Source organism: Natrix helvetica (assembly GCF_964273705.1).
Source record: "Natrix helvetica genome assembly, chromosome: 1".
Lineage (NCBI taxonomy): Eukaryota > Metazoa > Chordata > Lepidosauria > Squamata > Natricidae > Natrix > Natrix helvetica.
Window position 1 is genome coordinate 98,734,155 of NC_138548.1, and position 24,250 is coordinate 98,758,404.

The following is a 24,250-nucleotide window of genomic DNA, read 5'->3' on the forward strand; positions in this document are numbered from 1 at the left end:
ACATAGGCAGACTTAAAAAATACAACCATTGCATTTGCTAGGGTTGATTTTCTCCCCATTCAGGCCCTTATAGCCTCCAGGCATTGAGCCAGCATCTGAATGACACCACTTGCCCTGCGAGTATCGAACACTATGCTGGTGGATGACCTCTCCCAATGGCTTTATATAGATGTTAAGTATGAGGAGAGGAAGCCTTGAGGCAACCCATATAATAGGGGCCTAGGGGTGGACTTCTCCAAAGAAAGGAAGGGAATCTTCAGGATGCTTTAATTTTGAGTGAAGCTGTGATTCGTATGATGAAATAAAAAGCAGAAGACAAAGCATTAAAACTCAGGCCATTTATGAAGTGTTTGTAATAAAGTCTGTTATTTCAGCAAGGTTAAAGCAATAGGATCCAAACAGTAATATTTCTATATTGAAAAGTCTTTCTATTATTGTTTTATGTCTTTACTACTGATAGTTAAACACAGAATTATGTATAATGTACAAGATGCATACAAAGTATTCAAACATGTGGAAAATTTGTTTGATCTTGTGTGCCATCAAGTTGGTTCAACTCTTAGCGACCACATTGATTTACTCCATTACATTATCTCACTCCTTTGTCAAACTGAAATTAGTCTATTTCATCCTGCTCAGTCCATAATGTGGTTTCTCATGAAGACAATGAGATGTTCTCAGATTACCATTTTTCTAAATACACTCCATCATTTGACATGATCAACACAATCAAAGATATTTCAGTAGTCAATGAAGCACATACTGGTTTCTTTTTAGTATTCTTTGGCTTTTTCAATTATCCATCATGCATCAGTAGTAATCTTTAATGATCCTCAGCCTTTTCTAACGTCAGTTTGAATATCTAACATCTCTTTTTCTATGTAGGGCTCTAATCGTTGGATAATTTTAAGCATTAATTTGATAGCATTTGAAATTAAGGATATTGTGTGATAGTTTGTACATTCTGTTAAATCTTCCTTTTTGGGTATTGGAATATAGACTAGTCTCTTCCAATCTGTTGGCCATTGTGTCCTCCTGATTTACTGCTATAATTTAGATGGAACCTTGATTGATATTTTTTTTTAACCATATGGGTATTTTATCAGTTGTAAGAGTATTCCGTAACCTTACAATTTGGTAGTGGTCGTGATCTAACTTCATCGTCCAGTATTAGAGGTTCTTGTAAAAAGGGGATATTTTTTAACATACCTTGGATGTTAACATCTCTACTGTACAGTATTTTAATATACTCCTTCCATCTTTGATATCCTTGGAATCAATTACTACCTGTCCATTGGTGTTCATCATACCAATTTGTGGTTGGAACCTCCTCCTGAGTTCAGATATCTATTGAAAGACCTTACTTAATGTTTCCATCTTCAATGTCTTTGCAGATGTTGTTGCAATAATGTTTTTTTGTCTTCTAATAGCTCTCTGAAACTGTTAAATTCCTTTCTGGTGTTTCTATCTTTCATGGCTTTGACTTCTCAGCAATTTCCATGGTTCCAAAGTTCTAACTACTTTGCTTTCTTCTCTTCCTTTATTTTGGGCAGTCTCTTTTCACATTCATCCTTCTTTGTTCATACCACAATTCCTTTGGTTTTCTATCAACGACGTCCATATTTTAGAGTGATTCCTGATGTACTCCTTTAAAATGGTGGATATATGCTCAAGTTCATATCATGGGAACTGATTGGCTTTCTTCTTTACTTTAACTTGGAAGTTGTGCAAGAGCAGATTTGTTCCATTCTCAGCACCTAGCTGTGTCTTTAACGCTTGAATTGTGCACTTCCTTTTAGCAATAATATAGTCAATTTGAATTCTATGCACTCCTTCTAGTGATGTCCATGCACAGAGACATCATTTTGGTTCCTGGAAGACAATGAAGATGAGCTATGAAGAAATCAGTGGAGTGGCAGAAATTGGTAAGTTGATCTCCTGCTTTTGATTTCTTAAACCATACAATCCAATTGTATTTTCTTCTATCGTGTTTCCAATGTTGACATTCCAATCTCCAATCACAAGCAGCACATATTACTGGCATGTTCTGTCAATTTCAAATTGGACCTGATTATAGTGTCACTTCTAGATTATGGGCAGAACACAAATCTAATACCGTAATTAAATAAAACTCGTCAACTTCTTTCTGCATCATCATTTTGAGCATAGTTGAATGATTATCATATTAAAGTGTTGTTATTTTGAAAAGATTGGTTTTAAAGGGCACACTAGCTGTAATTCAATAATGCTATCAGTATCCAATGCTTAGTTTTAGATAGAGATCATAGTAAACATTGTAGTTTCATATCTATATATATATATATATATATATATATATATTTGAGTGGCATGGTGGCCTAGTGGTGAAGATGCTCACCTCCCACTCAGAAAAGAATTCAATCCTAGGTAGCAGTATATATTTCTTTCCTAAGGCGCAAGAAAAAAATGTATGTTGCAAACTCCACATAGTGTCAGGAAGGGTATCCAGCCAATAAATACTCAGCTCCATGCAGTCGTCCTACTCCTAGTTAAGGGGTAGAGAGTTGTAAAAAGCGAGTTTTAAGCAGACCCTGCTATAGCACAGGAATAACGCTAGGAAGAATACACGAAACTATAACATTTAATACATTGTTGAAATGTATTTATTATATAAATGTATTACATTTTGAAATTGCACACATATAATGAACTTGGATATAATTTGACTTCAGCATTACACTTTACAGAGTGATACAAAATTGTCTTATAAATTTGTACACATCATGGGTATTTTTCAAATAGCCACACTAGTGCGTTGATTTGCTCCTATTTCTCATTCTTACTATTTCCAAAAAGCTGGGTATCCCAAACTGTTGATAACATAAAATTTAGTTTCTTCTAGTGTGGGTCCCACTGAATTTAATGAACTCTAGTCTTTAGAAGCCTGGTGAGGACTACAGCCTTAATATTTTTATATTTTGATACTCCTCCCTCCCAACTTCCTTGTTTTCTCTGCCTTAGGCTAACTTAATGCTACAAATAGGATGCACACTTCCAGGATAAATCAGGCTTATTTATTACAAAAGTCTCAAGGTACAGGAAGCACTGAATCTGATTTTTAATAGAGAAAATATACCTACTCATACAAATCAATGTGGGGAAAAATGCAATAGGATAAAATTAATTTTATTTGGGCACCAACCCTTTATGCATTTACTTTAGAGTAATCCCCAATGAATTGGATCTAGATTCATTCATGCATAGAATAAAACCATTGGAATCAATAATCCTTATTGTCATGAGTAACACAAGTTCCATTAATGGGAGCGACTTTTGATAAATTATGCCAAGCTTTGTGCATCTGTTTTGCATCTAATGAAATAAAACAAGGAGTGCAGTGTTTACACATATGCTGTTCTCTCTGTAGTTCTTCACATTCTGATACACTGAACAATTTTGTTCCTAGTTCATTTTGTAATTTGTTCCTCGATGAGCCAAGTACCATGTATGATAATGCTGCTGCCATATACCAATAAATTTAATATGAGAATTCCGAATGACAGAATTATATCTGTACTACATGCAGGGCCGGATTTAGATGAAAAGAGGCCCTAGGCTATTCCACTTATGGGGCCCTTTCACCTCCCATTTTTAAGTTTGTAAATTACATGAGAGATAATAAAATACATCATTACTGTGATATATATCAATATATTAAATGAAACATGTTGTAATTGGTACTAACCTTTATAAAAAATGTGGCATGGATAATAAATAAAAATAAAAGGCCCCTCTTGATCTTGAGGCCCTAGGCTGAAGCCTAGTTAGCCTATAGGAAAATCCGGCCCTGACTACATGACAGTGTGTACTTTTTTCAGGAGCTCCTGGAAAATAGTTACAGCTTTATTGATCTGAACTTTCTGCTGAATTCCAGTTCTCAACATTATTTATAGATAGGTGCAGCATTATCTCAATAGTTTGTCTCAAGCAATAAATCTATAACCCACATCCAGCAGCTACATCCAGTGGGGCCAGTGGTGAGGGTCACGGCTGATGTATGTTGTACTTAATAAGGCTTACTTCAGATATCTCATTATACATGTAAAAAAGTTACATTTTTAGTCACCCTTATCTATGCTGGAACCCAAGTAAACATGTATATGCATGCTGTTGGAAAGTCAGATGCTATCGCTGCTTGTAGATTATTCTTACTCATACAACCCGATCACAATTCTTGTCTTTCTATCTAGGATTTTAGAAGACTGGTGGTGCAGTGCAGGGTATTTCTGTTGCACGGAAAGACCCCTCAAAATCAATTAAATGTACACACGTTGAGAAGAACTTTCCGAAGTATCCAATGCCATCATTCAATTATAACAAAACAGTAAAAGAAAATCCTCCGAGGTCCCGGGCTTTACAACAGGGAGTAAGAGCGGCTCTTTATACACCTCAGCTTCTTCGTCCGATGAGACGTTCCCCTCCTCCCGGGCGACCTCTATTTAGATTACAAGCGTATTTCCCAAACACCGCCCCAGAGAACCAATTTGGACCAATAGCAGCGTCCTGCGCATATAAAGGCCCATTTACCCCGGCGAAGAGACCACTAGGAGGCGGCGAGCGTTTGTATCATTCGCGGAGCCGCGTTTGGCGAGAGCAGCTGCGCTGATGGCTACGGTGAAGGAGAAGGCGGCAGCTTTGAATCTCTGCGCGGTGTATAGCCCCGCCAATAGACCCCCAGGTAAGGCTGGATTCCCCGGGTATGTTGCAGAGGGAGGGCAGGGGAGCCAAGATTTGGGTTGTTGTTGTTGCTTTTTTAACAGAGAAGGGTAAAGCTGCTGGCCAGAGTGTGACGATGAGGCGAAAGGAAGAGTAAGGAAACTCGACCGGTCGGGACGGATTCTTTAAAGCTGGTGGTGCTGCAGGGAAGGAAGAATTCCCTTGTTTTGCTCCCGCGCTTGATGGTAAAATAAGGACGGGAGAGAACTTTTTAACAGATTAACAGAGTTGGAAGGGACCTTATAAATCATCTAGTCCACCCCCCCCCCTCAAGCAGGAGACCTTACACCATTTCTGACAAATGGTAATCCAACCCGGTCGGATTTGGGCGTTGGTACGCTTCTCTGCCCTGTTGCTCTGAAGAGATGGGTTCCCCGGTGCCGGTGGTGTGGTTCCCTGCCCTCTCGCACCCGAATTGGTCGTGGAGAAGAACCCAGCTGTCTGTTGCTCTGATGCCCTTCCTTCTGCGGTTTCTTTCCCTCTCTTGTCTGATGGGGAGAAAGGACCGACCCGGCCCTCTGTCTACTCCGGGTGACTTGGATTGCGGGAGAAGGGCTCGCCACTTCTCCATCCCCTCCGCTGCTTTGGGCGAGGTGGTAGTACAACATGCAGCGCTTGTCCCGGCTGGGGAGGAAGTGTACTTACGCGGATTCCCTCTAACCTACTTCCCAGCCCTGCTACTTTAGCGCAGGGTTTCCTTTATTGTCTCGGATTCGCGGTTCCTCCTCCCCCCCCCCCTTTAATTCAAGGATAAAGGGCCGTTTTGTAAACGGAGATTATCTGGTACTTGCTGCTGCCCTTCTGCCTTAACAGAAGGAGCTCTGGGCATGTCAGTTTCTCCCTTTCCCATAAAAAGCTAAAAAGCTACTGTACTCCCTCTTTATAAAAGGCATCAATAAATGATTGTTTATGTTAAGCTTGAAAAGCTCTACCTTTGCCTTAGGATCTTTGGGGAAGTTTTAGGAAGTGAGGTAATTTCTTCCCGCTTTGGGGATAGCAAACTAGGAAACTCTCCTGACTGAAATGTTGCTAACCAACATTAGTAGTTATACCAAGAATAAATTTTGCAACAGTGCCTCCCTTTCTTCTGTCTTCTTTCCAATTGCTCCAGGCCACATTCACATAAGGCCTTCAGAATAGGTTTTGCAATCTGTCTTTCCAGGCTTATCTCTATGTACCCTGTTTTTGTGGCAGTCCAGGGTTAAATTTTGAACCATTGGCAAACCAAGACACATGCACACAGAAATTAGTTCCATTTGTTTAAGCAGGATGCCTCTAGGTATGTTACTGTGATTGACCTGATAAGAGTATATTTGAAAGGTGCTATTTAGAGGTTTCAAGGTGAGGTTTCCATCCTCCCCAGATCTGACTCCAGCCACTTTGGCACCCTAGGCAAAGTCATATTCTGCTGCTCCTTGTGGTTTGGCTCATCCTCTGATGTTGTTAGGAATGGCAAAAATGCATTCTCTCATGTGTTTCCCCCCCCCCCTTTAAATTTTTTTTAGCTTTATAGCCATGATAATTATCCCTGGACAATTTTTTCCTTGGACATTTTCACCCATTTTAATTAAGTCAGCATCCATTGCTGTCATATGACTTCCACTTTTTTATTGTGTTTTTCAGAAATCTTTTCAATGGGCCCATGCCTGCTTGGCCTTAGCCTAGAGAACAACCCTGCTTCTATTTGTCAATATGTCAGATGAATAGAATATTTCTTAGAAGCACTTAGAGTAGTAGCCTACTCATAATTATTACAAGCTGACAGTTCCTATTAACAACTGAAGTGATGTGCCCATGTTACACATGTCAGAGGAATTTGTTTTAATGTGGATGATAACTATAAGTTATAAATAATAATTGTGTTAAACGTTTTGGGAGGAAAATGTGCTACAATAATTTTAATCTTAAAAAGAACAATATATGGCTTGCTTTTCCTGAATAGTCATAGTGGTCTCAACATCTGCAGCATGGTTTCTGCTAAATGGTTATACATTGGTTCAATAACCCATGTTGTCTGGGGATTGTGAAAACTGGTATTAGCCTACTCCAAACAGGTGTCTGCATATTTTAAGTCTTGCAGAATTGAGTTAGCCATAGAAAGACATAATTGTCCCAGCCAAGATGACACGAATAAGTGATATGGGAAGCTGACGTGTAGCAACCTTTAAAGCAGGGGTGTCAAACTCAAGGCCTGTGGCCTGCATCCAGCCCCCAGGCTGCTTAGATCTGGCCACGGGGCCAGCCTGGAAATAGAAAATGACCAGCCAGAGGTGCCTCTGCCAGCGAAAATGGGGTGCAGGGGGGTCAGGCACGGTTTTGTTCGACAGAATTTTGGCCAATAGAATGCTGCAGGAGGCATCTGCTTTGCCTGCCATCTGTCCCATCTCCCCCCACCCCCGGGGCTGGCCCGCAGAGGACAACTACAGTGCTGATTTGGCCCTTGAAGAAATCCAATTTGACACCCCTGCTCTAGAAGGAGAGGTAGAATTCAATGCTATCCAGTCGAATGAAAGTGCAAGAAGTTTATCTGGCAGCTGCAAGCAAATCACCAGCATCTTTTTATCTTTCTCTCTCCTCTCCTCTCCTCTCCTCTTCTCTGGTGGCCTGTAGCCTACATGTCATTGGAAGACTTGAAGAGCCAAATTTAGTTTGTGATAAGTACATCAGGTATTACTTTCATCTCTTAAAACACATAAGCCACCTCCTCAGAATAGTCCATAGCTCAGCCCATTTTTGGAGTATGGGCTTTAGTAAGCCAAGCAAAATCTCTTGTGCTCCAATGGCACTAAAGGTTGATTTTTAACTAATGCTACCTCAAGTGAGAGAAAAAAGCTTCAGATGAATAATTTCTTTGGTAATCCCCATTTGGAAAGGATTGTTTAAAATACCATAAGCAGTACAAGTAGTCCTCAATTTACAACACTTCATTTAGTGACTGTTTGAAGTTGCAAGGGCACTGAAAATAGTGAATTAGGACCATTTTTCACACTTATGGCCATTGCAGCATCCCAATGGTCACGTGCTTTACATTCAGATGCTTGACAACTGACTCACATTTATGACAGTTGCAGCATCCCAGGGTCATGTGATCCCCATTGTGACCTTCTGACAAGCAAAGTCAATGGAGAACCCAGATTCACTTCACAACCTGGTTACTAATTTAACAACTGCAGTGATTCACTTAATAAAAAGTAGCAAGAAAGGTCATAAAATGGGGCAAATTCACTCAACAAACTTTTCACTTAACAACATACATTTTGGCCTTAATTATGGTCATAAGTTGAGGACTACCTGTACATTAATTATACTTTTGAGAAAGGAAATGCACCTGCTAATTCATCTTCTGTATTGCTTTACAAGGCTTCAGCTTGGCACAGAGACCATTTGGAGCCACTTATGTTTGGAGTAGCATTATCCACGCACTTCAGACCCAAGTTGAAGTGAAAAAACGACGTCAGAATCTGAAATGTTATAATGACTGTTTTATTGGATCCGACGCAGTGGATGTAGTCTACGCCCATCTTCTCCAAAACAAATATTTTGGTGACACAGATATTAATCGGAGTAAAGTTGTGCGTGTGTGCCAGGCTTTGATGGACTACAAGGTGTTTGAGGCTATTTCCACCAAGGTCTTTGGAAAAGACAAACGATCTGTGTTTGAGGATAGCAGCTGCAGCCTCTACAGGTTCTCAAACACAAGGAATCAAGTGGAGAGCCTCTGCGGAAGACAACATGGCCATTTTATACAACAAAGGTCTGTGTGAGAATGCTCAAGATGAAATATTGGAAAATTAGAGAGGAACTTGCATTTTTTTTTCTGGTTGGCTGCACCTTCCTAACTTCTATGCTCTCCTGGTTGTATGCAAATCTCATAGCAAAGCAAGCATGGATATGTTGGAATTAAAAGAGCTGTTTTGTGGAACACCTAGAGGAGGGGTGGACAACTATGGTTCCTTTAAAACCTGTGGACTTCAACTCCCAGAATTCCTGGGCCAGCCACAGGTTGTAAAGGGATCATAGTTGCCCATCCCTAATCTAGAGAATCCTAGATGAGGGAAATGTATATTTTAAAAATTGCATCTTGTTATGTGCCTAAAAGTAACAATGTAAGGACCATTGAAGTGTTTCTATGAAGTGTGCTTCATAGCTGGAGAGGCATCCCAAAAAAGACCAGAGCCTTGGAGCCACTAATCTGAATTCAGAAAGAAGAGACACCCATAAAAGTGTTTCCAAGGAATCTCTTTGGCTGACTACAATGGCATTAAACATTAATAACATATACATAAAGCTACCTGACTTAGCAAAGTAAACCAAGATTGCAAATTGATATAAGCAAGCTAGTTTATGAGCATTGGCAGGTGGTACTGGATTTGGATATTGTATCATTACACGAAGTCTATCACAACCACTAAGTATCTTTAGTCAAATTGCTGTTTTAATTTCAGTTGTCCATCTATATATTGAAAAGAACTACGGCAACTACTTAAGTGAGAGACATGATGCTTAAAAGTGAGGAAGCTTGCAAACTATTTTGCATAATATAAATGCTGGCAATAATTATAGACTCTATTAACAATTTATTCTTGGAAAATGAATGTGTTAGTGATCAGAATGACTACTATGGATAATGAAACATAAGAGAGCCAGTTTGGTCTAGTGCAGTGGTTCTCAACCTTCCCAATGCCGCGACCCTTTAATACAGTTCCACATGTTGTGGTGACCCCCAACCATAAAATTGGTGTCTTGGTTCCTAAGACCATCGAAAATATGTGTTTTCCTATAGTCTTAGGCGACCCCTGTGAAAGGGTTGTTCGACCCCCAAAGGGGTCCCGACCCACAGGTTGAGAACCACCAGTCTAGTGGTTAAGACACCAGGCTTGAAATCTTTGTAAAAAAAGGTGAGATAACAAATAAATAAATGCACATATATAGAATTGTTTGTTTAATAGAGTATCCATGTGATAATTATATTAAGGTGGATTAATTATAAAGAGCCAGTTTTTGGTGGTGTAATTAAGGCAACAGGTTAGAAACCAGGAGCTCCAGAGTTATAGTACCACCTTAGGCATGAATTCAGCTTCATGACTTCAGGCTAGTCATTTTCTGTCAACCTTAAAAAAGAGGCAATGGCAAATCACTTCTGAAAAGCCTTGCCAAGAATACTGCAGGGACATATCTAGGCATCTCCAAGAATTGGACATGATTGAATGGAATTTAAAAAATGCAACTATGACCAAAATATTTTTTAAGGGAAGCATTTGTGTATGTATCCATTAGTTATCGTACAGAGGTTCGGCATTTGTGTATAGAAACAAGATCTAAATATTACATCAGTACTGATACTTGGCTCTTCCATTCCTTTTTTTTTAATTACAGGCAAGAAAAAAGATTATTACTTGATACATCATCAGTGAGATCAGAAAGTTTGGAGGATCTCTTAGAAAACCTGAGTCTAAAACCTGTTAACTCTCCTCAAGTAAATCCATCTTCACATTTGTCTCGTCAAGGTAAGGGGGATAGACATCAAACTATCTCCAGCAAAGCTTTTCCGTTTCTTAAATTGGAGACAAATATAAAATTAATCTCTCTTCCATCATGTCCACTATAAAATGCAGAGCTCCAACCAAAAGAACACATTGTGTGGGGTATTTGCTCGAATTCTTCACAGCTTCTAATTTTCTCATAAGCCTGACAACTCAGATATCTCTCCTGTGATATGATCTCACATCATGGTTATCTTAGATAGTATGAATCTATAACACATTAGAAAAAAAGAGGTGGTACCTGAGAATAATGATAGCCTAGATCACTAGTGAACAACCTGCAGCTCTTGATGTAATCTGGAAACAATTCAGAGGGTGCATAAAACTGTGTGTTCATGCTAGAGATGGGAAAGGCAGAGTTGTAGTTGTAGTCTCAGCTCTTCAACAAAGCCGAAGATTTTCATTCATGCTAAAGACATTCATGTCTCCTTCTCTAGCACTTGCTGATGCTTTCCCTTTTTGTTTTTTTGTTTTTTAAACTAGAGATATACGTTTTTGAAGGACCAAGGAATTTACTACTGTGGCCTTGTCTCCTACTTTGTGCCTGACTTGTGGCTCAGTTAGCAAACCACTTAGAAACCAGCAGTACAAACAGTACGTTCTTCTCAAGCCATAGCTGGTTTAAACAAGACGATTGTAACATGTGGCTGCCATGTTCTTTCAATCTGCTTCTTGAACAAGAGCAAAATCTGATACTAACTTAGTAGCTAGTTCTGTCCGTTTTTTGTGTGTGTCTGGCTTTGCAGATTGCTCGGGAAAAAATGTAGAAAACCCCAAACAAGTTCTTTGTTTAGTACTTCAAGTTAAGGGTGTCATTGTTCTAACTGGAAAAATGTTAACAAGGGTTTCTTTCTTTTATGCATCCTTATTAACATGATTTATGTGATTGGTTTTCCCAACTAGTAAAGATCTCTGGCAATTCAAACAGGAAAGAATGTAAAGCATTTTGGATACATTGAAGTCCTTACTGTTTGCTGTATAAATCTCTATTGGTTATCTTCTTTTTTTTTTATTCTGAAGTACTCTTGTGGCTGATAGTAAAGCAGGAGGAATACATTATTTTAATGTTCCCTGCCGAAGAAGAGTTGGTCACCACAAGCAAAGACTGCAATGTTGGATTACACTTCTTGATCATTATATGTTTCTTAACACTCTCACTATGTGGTTTTTCCTTCATTTTTCCTAGTCATTAATGAAGTCTGGGGAGAGCAAACTATCACCCGTCTCCTTCAGCTAATAGATCTCCCATTGCTTGATTCTTTACTTAAATACCACAAGATTGGATCCCAGTTTCCACAAACAAAGCAGGAACCTGAACGTAGCATCACAACCAACTATCTTGACCGAGAAATTCTGAAAGCTTTTGGTGATGCTCAGTAAGTATTTATGTATATATCTGTATGAATAGGAAGGCAAAAAAAAAACATGATTTATCAGCAAATTTTATTTGTCTTCCTAAATAAATAATTTTTTTCAAGCAGTGAAGGAAGAGATTTAAGTATAGAGTAGACATGGGAAACTTTTTGTGATTTGAGGCCAAGTTTTGTGATTTGAGGAAGTTTCAAAGGGGCATAACAGAGGCATTTTACGGCCTCTGGGGGAAATGGGACTAAATGAGGGTCTTAAGAGAATTATAGTTGCTCCCTTTAGAAAGTCCACCAATAGGAAAATCTACTGATTGGGAGATTTGAGTGATGAGTGATGAAAACATTAGGGTTCAGGCACCCATTTTCTCCCCTGAGTCTCCCTGCCAGTACAGAAAGCTAAGCATATTGGCCTCTCTGTCCTGCCTCCACATGTTGCAGAAATCCTGTGGGTTGTATGTAAGCAGTGACGTGCGGTGAGGTTTATGGCTGGTGAGGCAGCAATTTTTTTAGACTTGTGGACTTCAATTCCCAGAATTCCACAACCAGGCATGCTCAGTTCCGATTTAAAGCAACAGCTTTAAATTTATTTAAATAAGTTTTCTTCCTTCTTTTTCTTTTTCTTTTACCTTCCCCTCCTTCCTCCCTCTCCCCCCCTCCCCCTCTCAAAACACACACACACACACACACACACACACACACACACACACAGAAGTTGGATTATAGTGTTTAATTCCATGTAGCTGATTTCCAGGGCAAAGGAGGAGTTATTTTTGCCCTGTCCAATGGCATTTTCTTTGATAAAAGGGACGGAAAGATGGTCTTTGGGTTCCCTCCTTGAATGAGAGAATCCGTTTTAGTCAAAACGTTCAAATGTAATAAAATGATCTTCCTGTATCGATCTATTTCATTGGAAAAGATGCCCGCCTGAGGAAAGAGCCTTTCACGTCTCTGAAAGCCAGCCCAGGGTGGGATCTCTCCAGGATGGGTGCAAGACCGATCCACGTTCACCAGCAAAGGGCAAAACTCTCTTCCATGGCCTCATTTCCCACCCGAAGCTTCCCCGTTTCTTCTTCATTCTTTTGCTTTCCGCAAAAACAGGGACGCGCTTTGGGAAGGCGGGAGCCCAGAGGAGCCCACCGGCGCCCTCACCGCTCGCTCTGGAAGCCAAACTGCCGGCCGGGACTACCCAGCTCAGCTGCTTCCCGGGCAGGTGGCGCCTGCCAGATGGCACGACAGGAGCTGTGAGGGAGCACCCTGCTCAGCGGAAGGGCTCCAGGGGCTCTGAGTGTCCACTTGTCTGAGCTGTGCCGCGGGCGAAAGAAAGTGCTTTAGTCAGTGAGGTGTTGAATCTCTCCTCCTCTCCCCCGACACCCCACTGACTAAAGCGCTTTCTTTCATCCGCGGAAGAGCTCAGGCTGGCAAAGGAAAGCGCTTTAGTCAGCGGGGTGTCGGGGGAGAGGAGAGAATGCCTGAGCATTCTCTCCTCTCCCCCGACACCCCAATGACTAAAGCGCTTTCTTTCGCCCACGGAAGAGCTCAAGCTGGCGAAGGAAAGCACTTTAGTCAGCGGGGTGTGGGAGAGAGGAGGAGATAATGCCTGAGCATTCTCTCCTCTCCCCCGACACCCCACTGACTAAAGCGCTTTCTTTCGCCTGCGGCAGAGCTCAGAGCTTTAGAGGCTTTTATAAACAGGCAGTCATTCACGGTGAGGCAGCACGAAGCTAACCTCACTTCAGCACTCACCTTTTCCCGTTTACATTTTTGTTCCTTTTCATGATTGACAGTGGTGAGGCTCTGCCTCCCCTGCCTCCCCTGACCGCACGTCACTGTATGTAAGGTACAAGCTGCTTACTCCTGATTTTTGGGACGGGTTCTCCTCCTCCTCTGTGTCGTAATCTCTGCCTAAATGTGCCATGCTCAGTGGCTGTTTTATCTTCTTTAAGCAGAGATCCTTTCATCCTTTGGCCCTAACATGTTCTCTTGACTTCCAGTGGGACTTATTCACAACAAAATGTTATTTGCAATAGAGCCAGTACTATAGTCAATAGAACATTGTAAGCATTATCTTTTTCTAGGGCAGACGAATGGCTGTCTGCAGCAATTGACTGTTTGGAGTATCTCCCAGATACGATGGTGGTTGAAGTAAGCCGCAGTTTACCTAATCGGCCTGATAAAGTGCATGTGGGGAAACTGTTGTTGTTTGATACTATTGGGAGGTATTACAGCCAAAAAAAGGAACCATTGCTACGCCATGTGCCTGAAATCCACCTGGGAATTGCTGAGTTGCTAGGTAAGTGAATGGATTTAACACACATTATAAAAAGCAAAGTGCTTTGTCATACAAATTTGTCATGCATTTCCCCTGTTCCTATTAAGCAAGATTGCCCTGTGTTGGTGAAACGGGGCCATCCAGAGAAAAGCAAGTATCCATGGGATCCCCAGCATACTGCTTCGATTTTGAAAAGAGGGGGAATGCACAAAGCTTTACTTATACGGGAAATGGGAGAGTCCTAAATACAGGCTGTTACTTTTTTTAAAAAGCCTACGATGTGATGGAAGTAAAGATATCGGCCAGTTTTGTCTAGTAGTGGACAAGGCACCAGGCTGGAACCCAGGAGGTTGTGAGTTCTGTTCACATTTTAGGCATGAGAACTGACTGGGCGATCTTGGGCCAGTTATTCCCTCTCAGCCCAACTCACCACACTGGTTGTTGTTGTTGCAGTGAGAATAGTAGCAGGGTGGAGTATTAAATATGCTTGCCACTTTGAGTTAAATAAAAAAAATAAGATAGGATAAAAGATCAGATGTACATTTAAAATACATCTATTCGGTTTCAACAAATCAATTGCATCTTGCTTCATATACACATATTGCACTAAACCAGGGGTGTCCAAACTTGGGAACTTTAAGACTTGTGGACTTCAACTCCCAGAATTCCCCAGCCAGCCATGCTGGCTGGGGAATTCTTTGAGTTGAAGTCCACAAGTCTTAAAGTTCCCAAGTTTGGACACCCCTGCACTAAACCATGCTTTGTTTTACCATACTTTTTTAAAGTAAACTTTGGTGGTCATATTACATAATATGCTAAGTCCTAATCTATGATTTAGGAACCCCAGTGCCAGACATAACAGCTGAGCCAAAATCAAACAACAATGATCAATTATCACAGTGTGAAATCCACTCTATGTGAGGGCCAGTTATAAGTAGTGAATATATACCAGTTTTTTCAATGTGCAGCATTGCAGGCTACATTATCCTACCAATGTAGTGGTGTAATCCATACGTCTATGGAGATTTTCAGTCATTCTGGTCATGGTTGTCCCAAAGATGCTTTTCAAAAGGTAACTGGACTTACTTCTTCTTGTTTTTTTTCTTTGAAAACATTTCGCTTCTCATCCAAGAAGCTTCTTTGGTTAACAGTGAAAAGTACCCTTGGGATGTAACCTTTAGCTTTATCTGTATCATTGTAGAGCCCTCAGTAACATGCAGATCAGTGACATTTGTATATACACAGTTGGTCCCCGATTTACAACTACTTATTTAGCAATTGTTTGAAGTTAAAATGGAACTGAAAAAAGTGACTTACAATGCATCCTCATACTTACGACTATTTCAGCATTCCTCACAGTTTACGTGATCAAAATTTGAGCTCTTGGCAACTGGCATGTATTTACAATGGCTGCAGAGTCCTGGGGTCACGTGATCTTTGTTTGTGACCTTTACAACTGGCTTTCAACAAGCAAAGTCAATGAGGAAATAAGGATTTGCTGAACCATCACATTTAACACCTCTTCACTTAATAACCGCAGTAAAAGCAACCATCTCCAACTCAAGAGTTTGAATGCCATACCACTATGATCCTAACTAAAGCTATTTTTATGCCTATAGAATCATGTATTTGCATGTAAGACTTAACCAGGACTTTTGTGTATGTTAATAAAATTTCTAATTTCTAAAGCGAAGCAGACAATATAGTCAATATGTGGATAGCTCATGTACTCCTTATAAGGGGAAACTTCCATAATAAACATTGGAAATCTTTAACAATGTGATAGGGATTTGCCTGCCGATTCATTCTGTCAGTGTGTCATATTGGCAGTAGTAGTGGTGTTATTATTTATAGATAACAAAAAAACTAGGATTTTAATTAAACCAAGAAGCTGTGAGGTTTGATAAAGGGACCATTTTCTGAAATATTTATGATCTCATTAAGCATATTATTTTAGTAAGAAATTTGAAGTAAGTTCTGGTGCAGACCATGAAAAAAAAATTGATTAAATCAAATTAAATTTGTTATATAGTTTATAATAAGATGGAAATGGCAAACCATTCATAAGTTTGTCAATCAGTATTTAAATAAAAATGTAACAATTTGGTTTGGTTTTCCTTCCAGTTAATGGAAAAACTGATCAGGCTTTGGAAGCCATTCAGCTCTATTTAAAATTATTGGATAGCCCTGCAAGAGAGGAATTCAGAAAACTGCTTTACTTCATGGCCATGATAGCTCAGAATTCTGAACTTAAGCTACAAAGTGAGGCAAGTAGTTCATGTGTGAAGCCTCTTTATGCTCTTTGGTGACATGGGGATGTGGATAGAAAGCTTGTGGGCTTTCAAATGTGCTAAATTACAGCTCCCAACAACATAATCTATAGCAATCAATATGGTAATTCAGGAACATCAGGAAGGCTTCAGGTTCCTGAATCCTGTGTTAGACAGTGGATCCTTCCAGGATCCTTGTACATACACACAGGTAGTCCCCGATTTACAGTTATTTATTTACCAATTGTTTGAAGTTAAAATGCTTAGCAGCTGAAATCAAAGACTACAGTGGTACCTCAGTACATGTCATTATTTGATTCTTGGAGATGCAAGGAGTACTAAAAAGGATGAGTCCCAAACAAATTACATGACTTACCATGTGACCCTTTGTTTCAGACAGGAATAACTTTCTGTGTGTCCCTTTTCCTATGTCAGCCACATTCCCAGCATGGCCGACTTCCTGTCCACCCTTGGTGGCCATCCCCCTCCTTTTGCAGCGACCTTCTCAGCATGCCTGACTTCCTGTCTGTTCTTTGCTGGCATCCCCTTCTTCCTATCAGAGTATGTCAAGTACTAAACAAACGCTGAATACTGGGACAACATTTTCACATCAAAATGCATTGAGTACCAAATTCAATGGGTTTTGAAGCAATCAACAAGTTGCAGGGGTGCCACTGTATATAGGAAAAGACCACAGTTATACATGGCAGCATCATTCCTCCTGAGAAGAGGAACGGTGAAGTGAGAAGGTGATCTCAGCATGGATTTCTACACCATGATTATGAACTTCTAATAGTACCCCAGGAAAGCATCACAATAAGCTGGCTGGCGTAGTTTAGCACTGGAAGGGAGACCATGGGAAGAATGCAAAGCATGCTTGCATATGGGTTGCCCTGAAATAAATCAACCTCATTTGCATAATGTTTAAAATTGCTTGCACTTGTATAACTATGGTTGACTCCCCTTTTACAAAATGGTGAATTTACTAAGATTAAAAGGCATGCATTTGAAAACTGAATATATGCTCTAATTATAGCTATAGGAAATAAGGTGGATCTATCAGTGCAAACTTTTAATCCTTCTGCTTCCTCCCTCCTCCACCCTCTCGGTTTATAGAGTGAAAACAGGATGGTTGTGAAAAGAATGTTCTCCAAAGCCATAATCAACAACAAAACATTATCTAAAGGAAAAACAGATCTTTTGATTTTATTTCTAGTGGACTATCAGAAAGATGTTTTAAAGGTAGGCATCCACAAGTCATTTTCTCCACACTATTATGTGTAATCTATTCCATTCTTAATAAATAACATTATTTTATTTTGTTCAAGATTTCAGGGACGCTACATAAAATGGTCAGTGACAAGCTTCTGGCTATACAGAGAGGCACAGATTCCAGTCTGAATATTGGTAAACTTTATTTTCATAAGCTTCAGTCATGTTAATAATAAACTTTAGTGTGAGCTGCTCTGGGCATAGTCCACTATAAAAATAAAGCTGTTAAAATAAGCCAGTCTAGAAAAATCTGCTCTTTGGCCATGCAAAACCTATTCAGAAGTACTGAATATCTCAATGCTTACAATTTTCTAATACTAAACGTCGTAAACTTCATGAAGAGAGAGCTGGGACTAGTCGGGCAACTGAGACTATAGTACATGTAAGCCTTTATCTCCAGGACCACTCTATGAATTGTAAATAAGGGAATATTGTGAAAACATTTAAGAAAACCATTATAAATACCTCCAGTGTCTATGATATTTTTAATAATGAATTTTATTCTTGTTCCAGGATATACTTTTTGCCAGAGGCTTGATGAATGTCAGTATCATTTCAGTGCCAAAAAAACTACAAAAGAGGAACTGGTGTCTTTACTAAAAACTATTGATGAAGATTCCAGTCTCTCCGCCAAGGAACGCAAGAAGTTGCTAGATCAATTCTATACTAGTAATCCAACTATCTTTTTGCAGTATTTTGGTGAGAGAGATGTTCCTGTGTGTAACGGTAGACTTGACTTCTAAAAATCTGTACTGTGTATCTTTATAAAATGGTTTTATATTGTACTTAAAAGTGTCGTGTAAATAGGGGTGGAATCCACCTGCGAAACTGCTATTTAAAAACAATAAAGCCTATTGATTCATATGCTAAATAGTGAGAAAATAGTATTTCTCCTAAATGGGTAGGAAATGCATCATCAAAAGCTGAAAGCAAATATCTTTTGGCCTCCTTTGTGAACATAAGCCCTTTGAGTAGAATGCAGTTCAGAGAAAATAAATATAATTGAATTGCTGATGGTTTTAGTTCTAGTGCGTGTTCTTGTTACCGTCACATGACACCCGGACATGTATTTTGCTTCTGGCAGTGTATCCAATTTATTGTCATTTGATATGTTCCAGTAGCATGCTGAAGTATAATTGGCGCCCATGGCAGAAATGGTCAGGTGAGTGGTTGACCAGTGACACACAACACACCGGCTCAAAATAAGCAGTCATTCCTTCTATTAGAAAGCCAAATGACTGAAAGAAAAGCCATTTATAAAACATTAAAACAACTACTGAACCTTTATAATTTTCTTTGTTTACAATCATGAAACTGCAGATGAAAGTCTGGAATGAACATCATAAATACTTTTTAAATATGATCATAATCTATGCAATTCATAGACAAATCTATACCAGAAATCTGTTTCACTGTGGCAAACACAGTCTTTAGGTTCCTTCTCTCATTAAAGAGTAGCTGTAAATCACCCTTGGTGCTATGGAAGTAGTTCTGCCCTTGCATGGAGAAAACAATTGTATCAGTGTGGGAAGATTAATGTTGAATAAAAGGAAGTTAAGCCAAGTGCAAGTAAAAGTTTCCAACATATCCTGTGAAAGTTGCCCCATTCCAGGAAATTCTATACTCAAATGTCTTTATATTCTCAATAAGCCATGGTAGCACAGTGGTTACAATGCAGGCTAATTCTCTGATTCCGATTGCCAACAGTTTGGCGGTTCAAGGTTGTCTCAGCCTTCCATCCTTCTGAAGTCGGTAAAACGAGGAGGCACATTGTTTCGGGCAATATGCTGGCTCTGTAAACACTTAAGGCTGTAAAGCACGGTGAAGCGATATATAAGTCTAAGTGCTATTGTTATTATCTCATAACATAATGCCTCTAAATTAAAAATACTTATTCATTAGCAATTGACATCAAAATACTGAGCCCACTGGTCTCCTGTATTAATTAAATCAGATTTTAATTTGAAAATACTTGTCTCTTTTTCTGAGTTCTCATTACTACTATGTGTACTACATTATGATATTATGATATGTACTATGTGTACTACATTATGGTATCTCTGGCAGGATATATCTGTTTTGAAATAATGCTAAGGGCTGGTACTCAGCATTATAGGTTTAGAACAGGGCTGTCAAAGCTGTGGGCCGGATACGTCACATGCTGGCCACGCCCATGCCCAGTTTAGCGAAGGGAAAAAAGTCATAAGTCACGTGACAACACCGTGATGATGCGAGTTTGACAGCCCTGGTTTAGAAGATTGCTTTCAAATATGTTACATGAAGGAAGACATTTGAAACTCAGAAGAGTGGTAAAAATGAGCAATCAAGGTGCGTATTTTGTTCTTTTTCTACTTTTGAATTAAACTGGATGATGAAATCACAGATTGATATTCTAGTTTAATCCTTCACTTGTTTCAGTTGTGTTTTGGATATTTCTGTACCATATTGAAAGTACAGGTGAAACTCGAAAAATTAGAATATCGTGCAAAAGTTCATTTATTTCAGTAATGCAACTTAAAAGGTGAAAGTAATATATGATAGACTCATTACATGCAAAGCAAGGTAGTTCAAGCTGTGATTTTTCATAATTGTGAAGATTATGGCTTACAGCTCATGAAAACCCCAAATCCACCATCTCAGAAAATTAGAATATTACACGCAATCAATAAAACAAGGATTGTACATAGAACAATATCAGACCTCTGAAAAGTATAAGCATGCATATGTACTCAATACTTGGTTTGGGCCCCTTTTGCAGCAATCACTGCCTCAATGCGGCGTGGCATGGAAGCTATCAGCCTGTGGCACTGCTGAGATGTTATGGAAGACCAGGATGCTTCAATAGCGGCCTTCAGCTCTTCTGCATTGTTCGGTCTCATGTCTCTCATCTTTATCTTGGCAATGCCCCATAGATTCTCTATGGGGTTCAGGTCAGACGGATTTGCTGGCCAATCAAGCACAGTAATCCCACAGTCATTGAACCAGGTTTTGGTGCTTTTGGCAGTATGGGCAGCTGGAAAGTGAAGTCAGCATCCCCATAAAGCTCATATGCGGGAGGAAGCATGAAGTGCTCCAAAATCTCGTAGTAGACGGCTGCATTGACCCTGGTCTTAATGAAGCACAGTGGTCCAAAGTCCTGTTGCTCACTGGTCCAAAGTCCTCTTTTCTGATAAGAGCAACTTTTTCCAAAAGCACCAAAAACTGGTTCAATGACCATGGGATTACTGTGCTTGATTGCCTCGCCATTCTTCCTCCATACTCTGGATCCTTGGTTTCCAAATGAGATGCAAAAGTTGCTCTCATCAGAAAAGAGGACTTTGGACCACTGAGCAACATAGAAGGTTCACTTTGGAAGCACCAGTCTATGCCAGAAATTATACGGGCCATCCCCTATGGTTGCCGGGCATAGTCAAACAAATCACCGTGCCGTGCCCTTACATAGTAGAGATAGAGGATGGGTTTGGAAATGCCATATAAATCAAGGGCTAGGCAAGTTACTCCAAATATGGCAGCGCAGCAACCACGCCAGCTAAACTTGCATACGACCCCAGCGAACAGAAGTTACCTTCTCGCTCTTCTTCCCCCGAGAGGTTCGACGCTACCATAGGGAATCCAACCATGGCCTTACCTGCTCTTCCCAGTGACATTCCAGTGTTGCCGAATTCCGAGATGTTGAAGGTGTCGTCGAAAAACAAGATGGCGCAGTCTCCGGTTAATCCAGAAGCTCCAATGAGCCAACTACCTACTACGGCTGACGAAAGTACAGGAAGTCCTCAACCTATGAGCACAATTGAGCCTAACAGCAAGGCAGCTGTTAAGTGAGTCACATCCCATTTCATGACTTTTTTTGCCTTCATTGTTAAGCATATAACTACAGTTAAGTGAATCATGATCATTAAGCAAATCTTAATGGCTTTGCTTGTCAGATGCTCCCTAGCAAGGCTACAATCATTGTAAATACATGCTGGTTGCCAAGCTCACAGTTTGATCATGTGACTGTGGAGATACTCCAACAGTCAGAAGTGTGAGAACTGGTCATAAGCCACTTTTTTCAGTGCCATTGTAACTTTGCAGTCATTAAACAAATGTAAATGGAAGACTACCTGTACTTTACAAAGATAAATGTGTTTTTTTTCATTACTGTGTTTGCATTTGCTTTGAAATTGCTTGCAGAAATACTAGCCAGCATCTACAGAAGAACATTCAACACTGTAAAGTTCCTTTGCATTCTACTATACTGTGTTTGTTTGCATGTGTTTTATATTTATTCATCTTTTCTTAGCATTTACCAATAACCTGCTTCACAGGATCATTAAAAGAATCAGCAATGCCTTTACGATCAATCAATCAGAATAGAGCTGGAAGGGACCTTGGAGGTCTTCTAGTCCAACCCCCTGCTCAAGCAGGAGACCCTAACATTTCAGATAGGTGGCTGTGTAGTCTCTTCTTAAAAATCTCCAATAATGAAGCACCCACAACTTCTGAAGGAAAGTTGTCCCACTTGGTGATAATTAGGAAGTTTCTCCTTAATTCCAAATTGCTTGTCTCCTTGATTAATTTCCACCCACTATTTCTTGTCTTACCTTGTGGTGCTTTGGAAAATAATTACTATTAATGCATCATTATTAGCAGTATTTTCCCCATGTTTTCTCTTCTCCCAATTTAAAAATCAAAAACACTGGGATGAAAAAAAATTCAGTGGCTTAATTTTTTTTTAAAAAAGGTTTGTTTGTTTTTTAAAATGGGGGGGGTGATGAAGGGGCATGACGTTGCAGTGGAACGTTGCAGTTGGACTTTCCTGGACTCCTGGGATCGCCACCGAATTCTGGTCATCTGGATGATCCATTCGGACCTAAACCATCCTGTAGAGACGGTGATAGGTAAGGGTACATCCTGTCAATCCCAGAGACACCCGCAAAGTCTCTGGTGATCCAGGAAAAGCCCCTTTTGCCAGAAACTAACAGTCAGTCTCTTGGCTGCTGAAACTGCTAACCGCCCCGAATGCAAGCGCTGTAGAGAAGCATGTCGATTTGGTAAGAGTCTCAATTCTTTTTCTTTTGGAGGGAGAATACCCTAAAACTCGGATATTTTACTTAAAGAAAGAAGGACTGATAAGAAAATAAGCGACAGATGTAAGAAATAGTTAATTGAAGATTTCCTTTTTTTCTTCTTCCCTTTTTAATGCCGGAAGCCTAACTGGACTCAAGAAGCGATTTGATCTATTTGATTTTTTTTTAAAACTTGGACTAGCTCTTTGTGCTTTTCTTCTTACTTACTTTGTTGGATTTTTTTGGAATTATTACAATTAAGTTGGAATTGACCTAGAACCCTTTCCTTTTTTATTAATTATTTCTTTTTTTTTCTTAAAGAGAAAATTAAAAGCAGAGTGTAACAGTGTAACAAGGATTGAAATTGAAACAAGTATCACTGCCACCTAGTGGTTTTGGAACAATGTTTTTATTTTTGTATGAATGTTTGTAGAGAAGCTGCTCAAGGCTATTCAGTTAGATATGATAGTGAGAGGAACACAGCTGTTTCTTGGAAAATATCAGCAGCTGAGTAAATTACTTTGAAAGAATAAACAAAATCTTTCTTTTCAAAGGGGGAAGCTCAGAGTGACCTTGAAAAGGCTTCCACCATATAAAGACTTTGAATTTTTCTTTTTGTTTTGCTCTTTTTTGGTGGCAGTGTTTATCTTACCTTTTGTTTTGGAAGCTGTGGTTTCATTCTGTCTATTTTCTCTGTTTTGATTTTTTTCCCTCTTTGTCAGAGTTTTTTAAGAGTGTTGGACTAGGGGAAATTTTAACATTTTTTTAAATCTCTTCCTCCCTTTTTTCTTTTCATAACCATTTACATAGAAGAGATCTAAGAATTTTTATTTTTATTTTTTATCTCTCCTTCCCCCCCCCCATTCCTGATTTTTGGCTTTCCATACTGTAGCATACTTTTTTCCTTTTCCCTTCCCCTCTTTCTTCCTCTTGGCCTTTTTTATTGTTGTCTTAGCTATTAGTTATTGCTTTATCTTTTACTTTCTGTCCCCTCACGGTTAAAAATTAAAACACAAAAAGGAAGATGAGTAGAAAAATAGCAACTGTTGGCTCCGCAACAACAACCCCCTCCTCTTCACCTGCAGGAGGGCAAAGATCAATACAGATGATGCTTCAACAGTAAAAGGAAAAGGACAAGGGTGTAACACTAGAGGCAATTACGCAAGGAATACAAAAACTAGAGGCAAAAGGAGAGAGTATTGAGAAGAGGATAAAAAAAATAGAACAACAGACAAACAAAACAATAAAAAATTGAAACTATCCAACAATGGATGATAAAATACAAAGACAGACTACAAAAAATCAAAGAAAGGGATGAAGAAAGAGAGAAGAAAATGAAGAATATTGATAGTAGATTGAACATAGTGGGAAAAGACAACAGTGGAATACTGGGATGGGAAATGGATCGGTCAGAATTCTTTTTAAGATTTCAAAACATAGAAGAAGAAAAAGGCGAGGACTTGGCGTAAATAATATCAGAATTACTGAAAGATGTGTTAGAGATAACCCAAGAGAAGATGATTTATGGCATAGATGAGGTGTTTCGAATCTACACGAGATATGCAGCGAGAAATGGACTCCCAAGGGAAGTCCATGTAAGATCTACTAAGAAAATAATTAAATCACAAATTCTACAGAAAACAAGAGGTAGAAAATTGGAATATAAGGGGAAGGAGATTCTAGTGTTGAAACAAATCCCAAGAAGAGTGAGAGAGATGAGAAGAAC

General features: G+C 39.6%; 1 protein-coding gene across 1 annotated transcript; it reads left to right on the forward strand.

Moving 5' to 3' along the window:
- Positions 1-4,560: 4,560 nt before the first annotated feature.
- On the forward strand, positions 4,561-18,358 carry DEPDC7 (DEP domain containing 7). The gene is made up of 9 exons (XM_081934835.1): positions 4,561-4,717; positions 8,116-8,509; positions 10,132-10,262; positions 11,485-11,674; positions 13,741-13,955; positions 16,059-16,201; positions 17,321-17,446; positions 17,533-17,611; positions 17,990-18,358. The coding sequence occupies exons 1-9, from the start codon at positions 4,645-4,647 to the stop codon at positions 18,217-18,219; spliced, it is 1,581 nt and encodes a 526-aa protein (XP_081790961.1). The 5' UTR covers positions 4,561-4,644; the 3' UTR covers positions 18,220-18,358.
- Positions 18,359-24,250: the final 5,892 nt, after the last annotated feature.